The 12,621-nt window shown below is 42.5% G+C and overlaps 1 protein-coding gene across 4 annotated transcripts; it reads left to right on the forward strand.

Moving 5' to 3' along the window:
• The first annotated feature begins 4,115 nt into the window (after window positions 1-4,115).
• Window positions 4,116-11,197, forward strand: NUDT7 (nudix hydrolase 7). Of its 4 annotated transcripts, none has more exons than XM_077830992.1 (4): window positions 4,116-4,162; window positions 7,650-7,800; window positions 9,116-9,274; window positions 10,674-11,197. In XM_077830992.1, exons 1-4 carry the CDS (start codon window positions 4,125-4,127, stop codon window positions 11,055-11,057), a joined length of 732 nt encoding a protein of 243 aa, XP_077687118.1. In that variant the 5' UTR covers window positions 4,116-4,124; the 3' UTR covers window positions 11,058-11,197. The 4 variants fall into 4 exon arrangements, with proteins under 4 accessions (XP_077687118.1, XP_077687117.1, XP_077687119.1 ...); XM_077830991.1 differs by having other exon boundaries at window positions 4,125-4,162; window positions 7,647-7,800; XM_077830993.1 differs by lacking the exon at window positions 4,116-4,162 and adding an exon at window positions 4,181-6,264 and having other exon boundaries at window positions 7,647-7,800.
• Window positions 11,198-12,621: the final 1,424 nt, after the last annotated feature.

Below are 12,621 nucleotides of genomic sequence, written 5' to 3' on the forward strand. Positions count from 1 at the left end.
CCATCGTCTACAGCCAAGCTCTGCGATACAACCGCATTTGCTCCAACCCCTCAGACAGAGACAAACACCTACAAGATCTCTGTCAAGCTTTCTTACAACTACAATACCCACCTGCAGAAGTAAAGAAACAGATTGATAGAGCCAGAAGAGTTCCCAGAAGTTACCTACTACAGGACAGGCCTAACAAAGAAAATAACAGAACGCCACTAGCCATCACCTTCAGCCCCCAACTAAAACCCCTCCAACGCATTATTAAGGATCTACAACCTATCCTAAAGGATGACCCAACACTCTCACAAATCTTGGGAGACAGGCCAGTCCTTGCCTACAGACAGCCCCGCAACCTGAAGCAAATACTCACCAACAACCACATACCACACAACAGAACCACTAACCCAGGAACTTATCCTTGCAACAAAGCCCGTTGCCAATTGTGCCCACATATCTATTCAGGGGACACCATCACAGGGCCTAATAACATCAGCCACACTATCAGAGGCTCGTTCACCTGCACATCCACCAATGTGATATATGCCATCATGTGCCAGCAATGCCCCTCTGCCATGTACATTGGTCAAACTGGACAGTCTCCACGTAAAAGAATAAATGGACACAAATCAGATGTCAAGAATTATAACATTCATAAACCAGTCGGAGAACACTTCAATCTCTCTGGTCACGCAATCACAGACATGAAGGTCGCTATCTTAAAACAAAAAAACTTCAAATCCAGACTCCAGCGAGAAACTGCTGAATTGGAATTCATTTGCAAATTGGATACTATTAATTTAGGCTTAAATAGAGACTGGGAGTGGCTAAGTCATTATGCAAGGTAGCCTATTTCCTCTTGTTTTTTCCCTACCCCCCACCCCCAGATGTTCTGGTTTAACTTGGGTTTAAACTTGGAGAGTGGTCAGTTTGGATGAGCTATTACCAGCAGGAGAGTGAGTTTGTGTGTGTATGGGGGTGGGTTTTTGGAGGGGGGTGAGGGAGTGAGAGAACCTGGATTTGTGCAGAAAATGGCCTAACTTGATTATCATGCACATGGTGTAAAGAGTTGTCACTTTGGATGGGCTATCACCAGCAGGAGAGTGAATTTGTGTGGGGGGGTGGAGGGTGAGAAAACCTGGATTTGTGCTGGAAATGGCCTAACCTGATGATTACTTTAGATAAGCTATTACCAGCAGGACAGTGGGGTGGGAGGAGGTATTGTTTCATATTCTCTGTGTATATATAAAGTCTGCTGCAGTTTCCACGGTATGCATCCGATGAAGTGAGCTGTAGCTCACGAAAGCTCATGCTCAAATAAATTGGTTAGTCTCTAAGGTGCCACAAGTACTCCTTTTCTTTTTGGAAAATGATAAAATCTATTTTGTAACTCTTTGGAGGTTGTAAACCCAGAACCAGAAGATTTAGAGCATGGCTATTTCTGCTCCCTCTGTTGGGGAGAAGACAAAAAGACACCTCTGGACAACTTCATTTACAGACCATTTTGTTTACCCATAATTCACTTACTGAGTTTTGTCCCTTTGGTGGGAATTTGTTGAGTAAATGTGATGATAGATTATTGTCATTACTGTTTTCGTGAAAGGACATAGGCATTGGAACATAAGAACGGCCCTACTAGGTCAGACCAAAGGTCCAACTAGCCCAGTATCCTGTCTTCCGACAGTGGCCATTGCCAGGTGCCCCAGAGGGAATGAACAGTACAGGGAATCATCAAGTGATCCATCCCCTGTTGCTCATTCCCAGCTTCTGGCAAACAGAGTGTAGGATATGCCTGGTTGAGAGGCACCCTGACTGTACAAATAATGGATTTTGGCCATGTATCTTTATCTAAGGGAGTCCAACTTTATCTGTCCAAGGGACGTGTCATAAATATAAAGGGAAGGGTAAACCCCTTTGAAATCCCTCCTGGCCAGGGGAAAGCTCCTCTCACCTGTAAAGGGTTAAGAAGCTAAAGGTAACCTCGCTGGCACCTGACCAAAATGACCAATGAGGAGACAAGATACTTTCAAAAGCTGGGAGGAGGGAGAGAAACAAAGGGTCTGTGTGTCTGTCTATAGTCTGTCTTTTGTCGGGGATAGACCAGGAATGGAGTCTTAGAACTTTTAGTAAGTAATCTAGCTAGGTATGTGTTAGATTATGATTTCTTTAAATGGCTGAGAAAAGAATTGTGCTGAATAGAATAACTATTTCTCTCTGTGTATCTTTTTTGTAACTTAAGGTTTTGCCTAGAGGGGTTCTCTATGTTTTTGAATCTAATTACCCTGTAAGATATCTACCATCCTGATTTTACAGGGGGGATTTCTTCATTTCTATTTACTTCTATTTTTTATTAAAAGTCTTCTTGTAAGAAACTGAATGCTTTTTCATTGTTCTCAGATCCAAGGGTTTGGGTCTGTGGTCACTTATGCAAATTGGTGAGGCTTTTTATCCAACATTTCCCAGGAAAGGGGGGGTGCAAGTGTTGGGGGGATTGTTCATTGTTCTTAAGATCCAAGGGTCTGGGTCTGTAGTCACCTAGGCAAATTGGTGAGGCTTTTTACCAAACCTTGTCCAGGAAGTGGGGTGCAAGGTTTTGGGAAGTATTTTGGGGGGAAGGACGCGTCCAAACAGCTCTTCCCCAGTAACCAGTATTAGTTTGGTGGTGGTAGCGGCCAGTCCAAGGACAACGGGTGGAATATTTTGTACCTTGGGGAAGTTTTGACCTAAGCTGGTAAAGATAAGCTTAGGAGGTTTTTCATGCAGGTCCCCACATCTGTACCCTAGAGTTCAGAGTGGGGGAGGAACCTTGACAGGACGTGTTTTGCTTTGGCTTCCTCACCTGAATCTTCTGTGGCCTGCATGGGGACAGCTGCAGGATTGGATCGGCAATAATAGGACTGGACCAGTAGTAGCAGAGCTGACTCTCGGCTGGGCCCATGTAAACTAGCGATAGACAATCACCGACTCCAGTCCCTATCAAGGCTGATGGGAGAAGCAGCGCTACTGCCTAGCTGACTTTTCGCACCGGGTGCCTCAGGCGTGGGTTGTAGCGCTTACCCGGCCTGTGCACCTTATTTAAAAGGAGGGGACTGATTCACCAGTGGGATTCGCTGCAGCAGTGACAGGGTGAAATACCATGCAAAGGCAGCCAGACTCACTAGATGATCACAAAAAGAGTGGAAAAATCTGTAAGCAACCCCACTCCCCACACGTGGGGCTGCTGCACTGGAGTTTCTGGCACTAGCCCGTTGAGGGGGCTGGGACTGGTTAAAAGTGAGGGAGGAAGCTCGCCAGGGAGTTCCATGTGGGACAACCAGGCTCCGATCAGGTCAGGAGCCGCAGAGCCTCGCCCAGGCCACTAGAGGGTCGAGCGAGCCCTCCCAGGGCTCTGACTGACCCTAAACCAAGCGCATTCCAAACTCTCCCCGCAGGCTGGCGTAGCATGGGGGCTATTAGAGAGAGTCCAGCAAAGAGCAACAAAAATGATTAGGGGTCTAGAACACGACTTATAAGGAGAGGCTGAGGGAGCTGGGATTGTTTAGCCTGCAGAAGAGAAGAATGAGGGGGGATTTGATAGCTGCTTTCAACTACCTGAAAGGGGGTTCCAAACAGGATGGCTCTAGACTGTTCTCAGTGGTGGAAGAGGACAGGACAAGGAGTAATGGTCTCAAGTTGCAGTGGGGGAGGTTTAGGTTGGATATTAGGAAAAACTTTTTCACTAAGAGGGTGGTGAAACATTGGAATGCGTAACCTAGGGAGGTGGTAGAATCTCCTTCCTTAGAGGTTTTTAAGGTCAGGCTTGACAAAGCCCTGGCTGGGATGATTTAACTGGGAATTGGTCCTGCTTCGAGCACGGGGTTGGACTAGATGACCTTCAGGGGTCCCTTCCAACCCTGATATTCTATGATTCTATTTACCTCCCCCGTCCGCCCATGGACTCGTCCCCCTCCCCCGCCCCGCCTTCGCCTCTCTAGCCAATGAGAAGCTAGCGCTTGGCAGCTGTGCTCGCTCATTGGGGAAACACAGCTGCCAACCAATGAGAGCGGACGAATTGCGTGGCAAAGGTGGGGGAATTGTCCCTCCTCCATCGCCGAGCTGTTTTCCCTCAGGACAGGGTGCTGGGGTGGGTAGGAAAGATGGCGGCTCTGAGAGACGCTGAGGATGAGCAGGGAAGGTAACAGGCCCCGTGGTTAGGGCGCCCGCTACCGCACCGGCCCGTGGCGAGGGGCGGGGCAGCTGTGGGGCCAGGCGGATTTCTCCCATCCCCCCCTCAGAAGCCGTGAGAGCTTTTCGCCCCCCGCTGCCGGTCCCTGGGGCGCGGGAGTGCCTGTCCAGCGCGGAGCCTGTCCCGGCGCTGTAGTTAAGCGGCTTCCCCGCCCGCTCAGCGCCGTCTGCCCCCGGGCCTGGGGGTCGCACAGGGACGGGGGGTGACCCAGCGATGTAGTGGGATCAGCCTCGCTGTAGCGTAGGTCAGGCCTTAGGGCCAGGCTTTTAAAGGGACTCGGGTGCCTAACTCCCAGAGGCACTTCCCGGGCTCGCCTCGCTGGCACCGACATCGCGGCAGACTTGTAAATCTCACACTCGCTCCTTCCGGCGCAAGTCGGGGTGCGGCCGTTTCTGTCAGTACCAGGGTGCCCTGTTTTCTGGTGACCTGCGTAGGTTTTTACCAAGATCTCACGCGCGCGCACACACACGCCCTTGACCTCCAGTCGCTCAAGATGTGAACCCCGCAACTGATTTAGTGACTCTGGTCCCAGTTTCTGGGTGTAGGTGCATACAGGGTCATCCCTGCGTGCCCCTTTTCTATGGCATGGGACCACAAATCCCTGCCGAATTAGGGCACTTCAAGCGTGTTCCTTTGTGATGGTAGAGCTCCGTGTATGCCTTCCCCCCCATCAGTCTTTTAATGTATTTATCTCACCCCTGTGAGGTCCGGAAGTGTTATCCCCATTTTACATATGGAGAACAGAGGTACAGAAAGACTATGGGTATGTCTACATTGCAAAGACAAACCCGCAACAGGCCTGTGCCAGCTGACTTGGGCACCTGGGACTCACAGGGTCCTAGAGCTTGGGCTCCAGCCTGAACTTGGAAGTTTACACAGCAATTAAACAGCCCCTTAGCCCCGATCACCAAGAGCTGGTGTCAGCTGGCATGGGCCAGCTGCGGATGTCTGATTGCAGCGTACATATACTCTGGCCTAAGGGTACATGTATGTTGCAGGTAGAAGTGCAATTTCCAGCTCAGGTAGATATACGTGCACTAGCTTTGAGCAGGCTAACATGCTAAAAATAGCAGTGGACTAGCTGCCTCAGTACAAACCTGTCCAAGACTTAGGTACATACTTGAGCAGCTAGCTTGTGCCACCATCTGTGCTGTCATGGTTACATTGATATTTTTAGCAAGCTGGTTTATGTACATCTATGCCATCTTGCTTCAGTGTAGGTGTACCCTGAGTGACTTAGAATTACAGGGTTAAAAGGTCCGCAGAGGTCATCTGGTTTTAACCCCCTGCCACGATGTAGGATTTGTTGTCTAAATTTTATCTAAGACCACACAGAAAGTCTGTGGGAGAGCAGGGATTTGAAGCCAGTTTTCCCAGTTCCTAGCGTCTTAGCCACTAGACCATCCATTCTCTATTGCAGGGGTAGTCAATTGTTTTTTGTCAAGGTCCAGATTTCTTTGTCAGGTCATAGTCAAGGTTCAGATTCCAGAGAAGAAAATAATAAACCTCTAATGATAAGTAAATAAAAAGATTTCTGTGTCCATTCAAAAATGTCTCCTGGTCCAGATTTGACCCACATTCTGCCTATTGATTACGCCCGCTCTACTGTATGCCCCTGGGTGTAGGGACTGTCTCTCTTCAGGTTAATATAAAAAGTGTACTGGGTTACCAACCTTTTTCATAAAGATAAATGCCTGTATTGTAGCCAATAAAAATATTCACAGAATTTACGTGAAGTATGTAAATACAGTTTTTTTAAAATTCTAAGTAACGTGTTTTGGGGCAATCAGCTTTATGTGTCATCCTTTCTTAATACAAGGGAGGAGGGTCTTAAGTAAAACCTTGTTACTCAAAATGTATTTGACTAGTTTGAGCAGTCTACTTTAAATTATTTAAAATACTTCATAGAAGAAATACTAAGAAAAGTATTGTAATGTATTTTTGTACAAGAGTAATAAGTTCTTCAGAATAGACTGCATTGCAGTCCTTTGATATTACATCTTGACTGAGAGGCAAGATTGTGCTTGCAAGTAATCCCATTGACTTCTCAGGTGTGTAAAGTTACTTGTGTGAGTTTTCAGGATTGGGCCTTTCTTTCTTTTCTGCTATGCTTTATAAGACATCTCCCTGTTGACAGTTAACAAAACATAAGCATCATAAATTATTCTTCTTAATTCAAGGTGTAGTCTCCATGACTGTCAAGTTGCCTTGAGATTGTATGCATTAAGTGCAGTACAATATGCCCAGTCCTAGTTTTGCTATTTATTTCAGTGGCAGTCAGGCTCAGGCCTATTAACTAATATACCTAACCCTCATGAGGTGGCATTATTCCCATTTTGCATATGTCAAAACCAAAAAAGAGATGTGAAGTGACTTGTCCAACATCAATGACAGAACTGGGAATGGAATCCAATTCTGGCTCCAAGTCTAGTATCCTTTCCACTGAACCATGCTGGCTCCTAAATGAAGTATTTTACAGATGGGATCCTGAGGCAGAGAGATTAAGTGACTAGATGAAGATGTCATAGGATAATTATTGCAGAGCTGGGAAATGAACCCAGTTCCCCCTGAGTCCCAATCCAGTAGCCTATGCCCATGTTTCCCAAACTTGGGACGCCACTTGTTCAGGGAAAGCCCCTGGCGGGCGAGGCCGGTTTGTTTACCTGCACACGCAGAAGGTAAACAAACCAGCCCAGCCAGCCAGGGGCTTTCCCTGAACAAGCGGCGACCCAAGTTTGGGAAACACTGGCCTATGCACAGAACCATTCTGCCTTCTAAATGGGGCTGTCAGATGTGGCAGAACACAGACTCATTTTCCAGTCATGCACCTTTAAGATTTTTCTTTGGTAACTACTGTTTCATTAACTGTGTTGAATATGTTGAGCAATACTGTTCCCATAAACACCCTGAGCTGGGTGGAGTCTTATCTTAAATTGAGTCCAGAAAGCTTTAATTATGTAAGTGCACAATCATATGCAATTCAGAATGGGGGGATGGGAAGTTTAATGCTCACTGTATACACTTTTTTAATGAATATTTAAGAGGGTGTTTTTAAATGCTGTAATATAAAAACACACTATGGCAGTGTTATATTTGCTAATGTTGCTCTGTGTATGTAGCTTGTGTATAATAGTGTATGTCTGGTATATAATTCAATTAATACGAACTGATTACTTTTATATGAATCAGAAAAATTAAGTCCATGTTGCTTTGGGAATGAGATAATGATGATCAGTAGGTTGGATTCAAAATAATTGCAGGCTTGTATGAGGACCATATTTAGTTATGTTTACCTGATAATTTTGAAAAACAGGACATAATATTTTTGACAGCTCTGGTATTTGTAAATCCTAAATGATAATCTTTCCTATATTCTTAAGGAGTAGGATAAGCATTCTGTTTAGTTATGGAGCATTTTTGTGTGTTTTTTTAGCAGAAGTATGAAAGATAAGGCCAAGATCAATTTAAGAAAATATGATGTTGGAAACAAATTCTCCCATTTGCCACTAGCCAAAGCATCTGTTCTTATGCCTCTAATGGTTAAAGATGGAAAGCTGCATGTGCTATTTACTGTCAGATCAATGAAGGTATGTGAACCAGAAGGTCAAAGCCAACTGTATAACATCAAAAGTAAAATGAGAAAGTGTGTTGCAAGATTAAGCTGTGTGAAAAGAAAAAGTGAAGGAAGGAAAGCACTCAGCTGATACTCATATTAACCCATATTCTTATCCAAGTATTAGTCTCCATGTACAAATCTTAATTGTTACTGCATGGTTTTAGAGTATAGTCTTCACACATGTATGCAACCAAAATATCCATACACACCTCTTTATTTGCACGTGCTAACATTGATCACTGATATTTACTTTCCAGATACACAACAATAATTTGGATGTTTCTGTAAAGTCTGATACAATTTCCAGGTCAGAGTAAAGGGGACTATTGATCAGTTTCCTACAGAATTTAATTAAAACAAAAATTTGACCTGTGCAATAAAGTTTTTACCAATTTGATTCCTAAGGTTGTATCTAACATTACTTTTCCAGTCTCTTTCTTCACTTCTAGATGTGAGAGACCAAATCTACCTTCCTCTCCATTTTGTGCCAGTGATATCTTTCCAAAACTATTATCGTGACATACTATACCTAGGTCTACTGTCTGTACTCTTTGATAAGTAATTTACCTGGCTGCTTTTTCGGCTTCTGAGAGGTGCAACATCTCTTGAAAGATGCAGTAATAATGTTCCTACTTAAAAATCTTGACACTGTAATAACTGCGCTTACAATAACTGAGCAGACACACTGATGGTAAATGAGCTTTCTAACAAAGGTATTGGTTGGTTCATAGAACTCACTATTATTAAAGTGAAACTTCAAGAAAATATAAAATATGGACATTACTTATTCAGAGGTGTTTTTCTGCTGTTGATTTTGGTTTTTTTAATGAATTCTGTACCTTGCATATTTAATTATTTTGTTTGACCATGCAAAAGTAACCATTTTAGTGACAGATAGTTCCAAAGAGCTTTTTCAATCTCTTATGTGAGGCAGAGATGGCAAAAGGCCTTGAAATGTGGATATAAATTTTAAAGGAAAGTATACAATATAAAGCATATGATGATAAAAGGTAACACGTTACTATAAAAATGCCTCTTCTTTTGTGTGATGCTGAAAGTGAGGGACCTAGACTGGGTAGATATAGACACCATGTTCAGATGTTGAGAAAGCTTCCTCATACAGCTCTGACTATGCATTTCTCTTCTCACCTGTAGAGCTCTTGTTCCAGTTCTCAGCCTTGTTGATTAGAAGGATCTACAATAATTTGGAGTAATTTTGTGGACACAAGGATTTAAGATGAAATCAGAAAACTCATGATACTTAATAATACTCCTTTAATTTCCAGTTGAGAAGATCACCAGGGGAAGTGTGCTTTCCAGGAGGTAAAAGTGAGCCAACAGATAGAGATGAAATAGCCACTGCTCTCCGGGAAGCCAAGGAAGAAGTGGGACTCTATCCAGAGCAGGTGGAGGTCATCTGTAGGCTTGTACCTGGAATTGATAAAGTAAGGTGTACCAAAAAGAATCAAACAACTCTGAATATTATGAGGAAACAAGCTGAAAATTGCATTTCACTTCTATAAGCTTATCACTGACATTTCAAACCTGTAGCAATGAGTGACCTTTTACTTTGTAACAGGAATGCAGCCAGTATACTTCCTCTGTTCTGGAGATGTCTTTTGAGGTGTAAATCAGTGTTACGTTTTCAAGCTTCTAGGCTCTAGCTATCTCTCTCATGGGAACAGTTTTCACATATTGGAGAAAAGATATAAGGTGCTACATTTTCAAAGCAAGTTTTTTCATATTTTTATGTATAGGTCACAATTATCTTCTATTAATGCTCTAATTTGTGTTTATTTATTTATATATTAGTCTTCTTACTGTTAGTTTTATCCTGCCAGATAAGAAGATGAAAGTAGTATCTCCTAGGAGTACAGTGGAAACATGCATTATGTAATATTTTGAAACTTGAAGTATTTAGGTAAAGGTAGCTTTAAAGCACAAAAATTCATAGAAAGGACAAGTCTAGCTGTTACAACAGTTTTCTTAAATATTTTCCTGCTAAGTGCATCATTCAATATATCATTATGCATTATAATAATTTGAAATATACATATACATTTGAGTATACCAAAAATGTTAACTTTTAGTGCTCTCTGTTACAGCACTATCTACTTTTGTAGTGTCTCACAACCAATTTCATTTTGAGAATTCTTAAGGTTGATATAAAAATGGTGTAATGTAATCAATTGAATAAAAATATACTTGGTTACCTGATGGATCTTGGTCTACAAACACCCTTACCTGTCTTATTCTGCTCTGTTACCTTGATATAAATCCAGAGTGATTGGATGTAAATAGTCTATCGAGATTTACGCTAGAGTAACTGAGAGCAGATTGTGACCCTTGTGTTTGGAACAGTAACATTTCCTTGCTGACTCTACAAGTGATGATGGTTGGCTTTCATTGTAACAGTATGTGTCAGGTTTTCATATTTATAATCTGTACGAATAGGCTGCTTGTGAATGCCTTACAGTTTATCAGTGACCTCTACTGTATGGAATATCAGACTCACTTGTGTGTGTGATTGTTGCCCTGTATTGGTAGCAGTGTGCAGAGAATATAAACACTGATGTGTGTCCCAAATGAGCAAGGTGCATAAGCACCTGCGTAAGTTGAAACACATAAGTAGTTACATTGATATCAATGCTAAAAAGTACATACATGCTTAACTATGTAATTTTTTAATTAGGGCCCGAAACGGCTTCACAAGTATGATTGTTTCATAGGTTATCAACAGTGATGATTTTGTTATACTGTAGATAGATTTTCTAAAACATTTGAAAAAAAACAGGATTTTCTTCTAAGTATTTCAAACAAGTTCATGTTTTTTCTTCCTTTCAGGTGGGTTCTTTGGTAACACCAGTTGTAGGATTTATAGAGGACACATTCCAGGCCAGACCTAATCCAGATGAAGTGAGTGATGTGTTTTTGGTGCCACTGGAGTACTTTATCGATCCGTTAAAGTACATGACCTTGCCTTATAAAAGAGCAGATGGTGTTGCAAGTTGGCTGCACAGTTTTGTATATGAGGACCCTGAGCGTAAAACATCACTTAGGATATGGGGACTCACTGCACACTTTGCTGTATTTCTTGCTCTTGTAATTTTTGAAAAGAAACCTACATTTGCAATTCAGTATGATTTTGACAACTTAATTTCATCCTCTGAGAAGAGTTTCATGGAGCAGTATATATCGCTATACCAGGGAAGAAGCAGCAAACTGTGAGCTGTGGGACTGGCACATCAGTATAAACAGTTGGTTTAAATTATTTTTCAAACTTTACTATTTGATTTTCTGAATCAGAAATTGTCCCATTTTAATGCCTGTATTGGATTACAAAAAATAAAGTGCTGATAGATTAATGAGCCCTAAATAGTTTAATTTCTGTATTTATTTTACATGTATTTAAAAAAAATCTTGGCCTTGTGCGTATCTGATCCTGGTCCTGCTCTCACTGAAGTTTGGCTGTTGACTTCAGTGGAAAGAGGAGCGGGACCTGTATTTGTACACATATAAAACTATTGGAGGAAAACATTTTCCCAGGGTGAGCCCTAGTACTACATGTAAGATTTCAGCCTCAGATTATTTTTACAGGCGTATTAGAATCCCTTGAACTAAAAACGGTTATAATGGAAAAGAAGATGCCATCTTAACTGTAGTAATGCAAATGGTGTTAAAATAATGCTGATATTCCTTTCTTTGGTGTAAAGCAATAGGCCATGCCTGCATTTCCCACTAACTACCCACTAGTGCAAAGTATTGTCCTACAAACTCTGCACTAGCAGCAGGAAGAGGATGCTGACAGTTTGCCCACTCCTCTTTGCTAAGGCAAAACTCCCACTGAAATCAATAGGACAGAGTCGGAGAAGCAATTGGGAAGATGACAATAACCTGAGCTGGGTTTCAGTGCCTCCAAAGATGGACTCTGGCTGTGGTCCCGTTAATAATGTCAGGGGAAATAGACAAATTCGCTCACAGTGGGCAACACTATATGGTACATCAATATTCCTGCTGCCCAAAGTAAAATGCGCAGATTCTTGTGCACAGCTATTCAGAGCTCTTGGGCTGAGGTAGAGATGATGCACAGGACTGGATCTGCTACTGCACACAGCTATGTTTATTTAGTTAATTGAGTTGTCATGACAACTGCTTCAGTGTATAGGTTGCCATTGGCATCTGATGAATACAAGCAAATCTTAAAATTTTCTAGCCAGGTCAGCAAAGTCTGAGAGATATGCTGTACATTTGCACAAGATAGAGATGGTATTTTTAAAGGTACATCACTAAGAACCCAATGCTGCATACATTTGGGTGACAGGTTTCAGAGTGGTAACCATGTTAGTCTGTACCAGCAAAAACAACGAGGAGTCCTTGTGGCACCTTAGAATCTAACACATTTATTTGGGCATAAGCTTTTGTGGGCTAAAACCCACTTCATCAGATGCATGGAGTGAAAAATACAGTAAGCAGTATATATAAGAAAAGATGGGAGTTGCCTTACCAAGTGGGGGCTCAGTGCTAACGAGGCCAATTCAGTTAAGGTAGAAGTGACCTATTCTCAATAGTTGATTACTTTTGTAGTGCTAACGAGGCCAATGCAATCAAGGTGGATGTCACCCATTTCCAGCAGTTGACAAGAAGGTGTGAGTATCAGCAGAGGGAAAATTACTTTTTGTAGTGACTCATCCACTCCGAGTCTTTATTCAGGCTTAATTTGATGGTGTTCAGTTTGCAGATTAATTCCAGTTCTGCGGTTTCTCGTTGAAGTCTGTTTTTGAAGTTTTTTTGT

The sequence above is a fragment of the Eretmochelys imbricata genome, chromosome 12, assembly GCF_965152235.1.
Source record: "Eretmochelys imbricata isolate rEreImb1 chromosome 12, rEreImb1.hap1, whole genome shotgun sequence".
NCBI classification, from domain to species: Eukaryota; Metazoa; Chordata; order Testudines; family Cheloniidae; genus Eretmochelys; species Eretmochelys imbricata.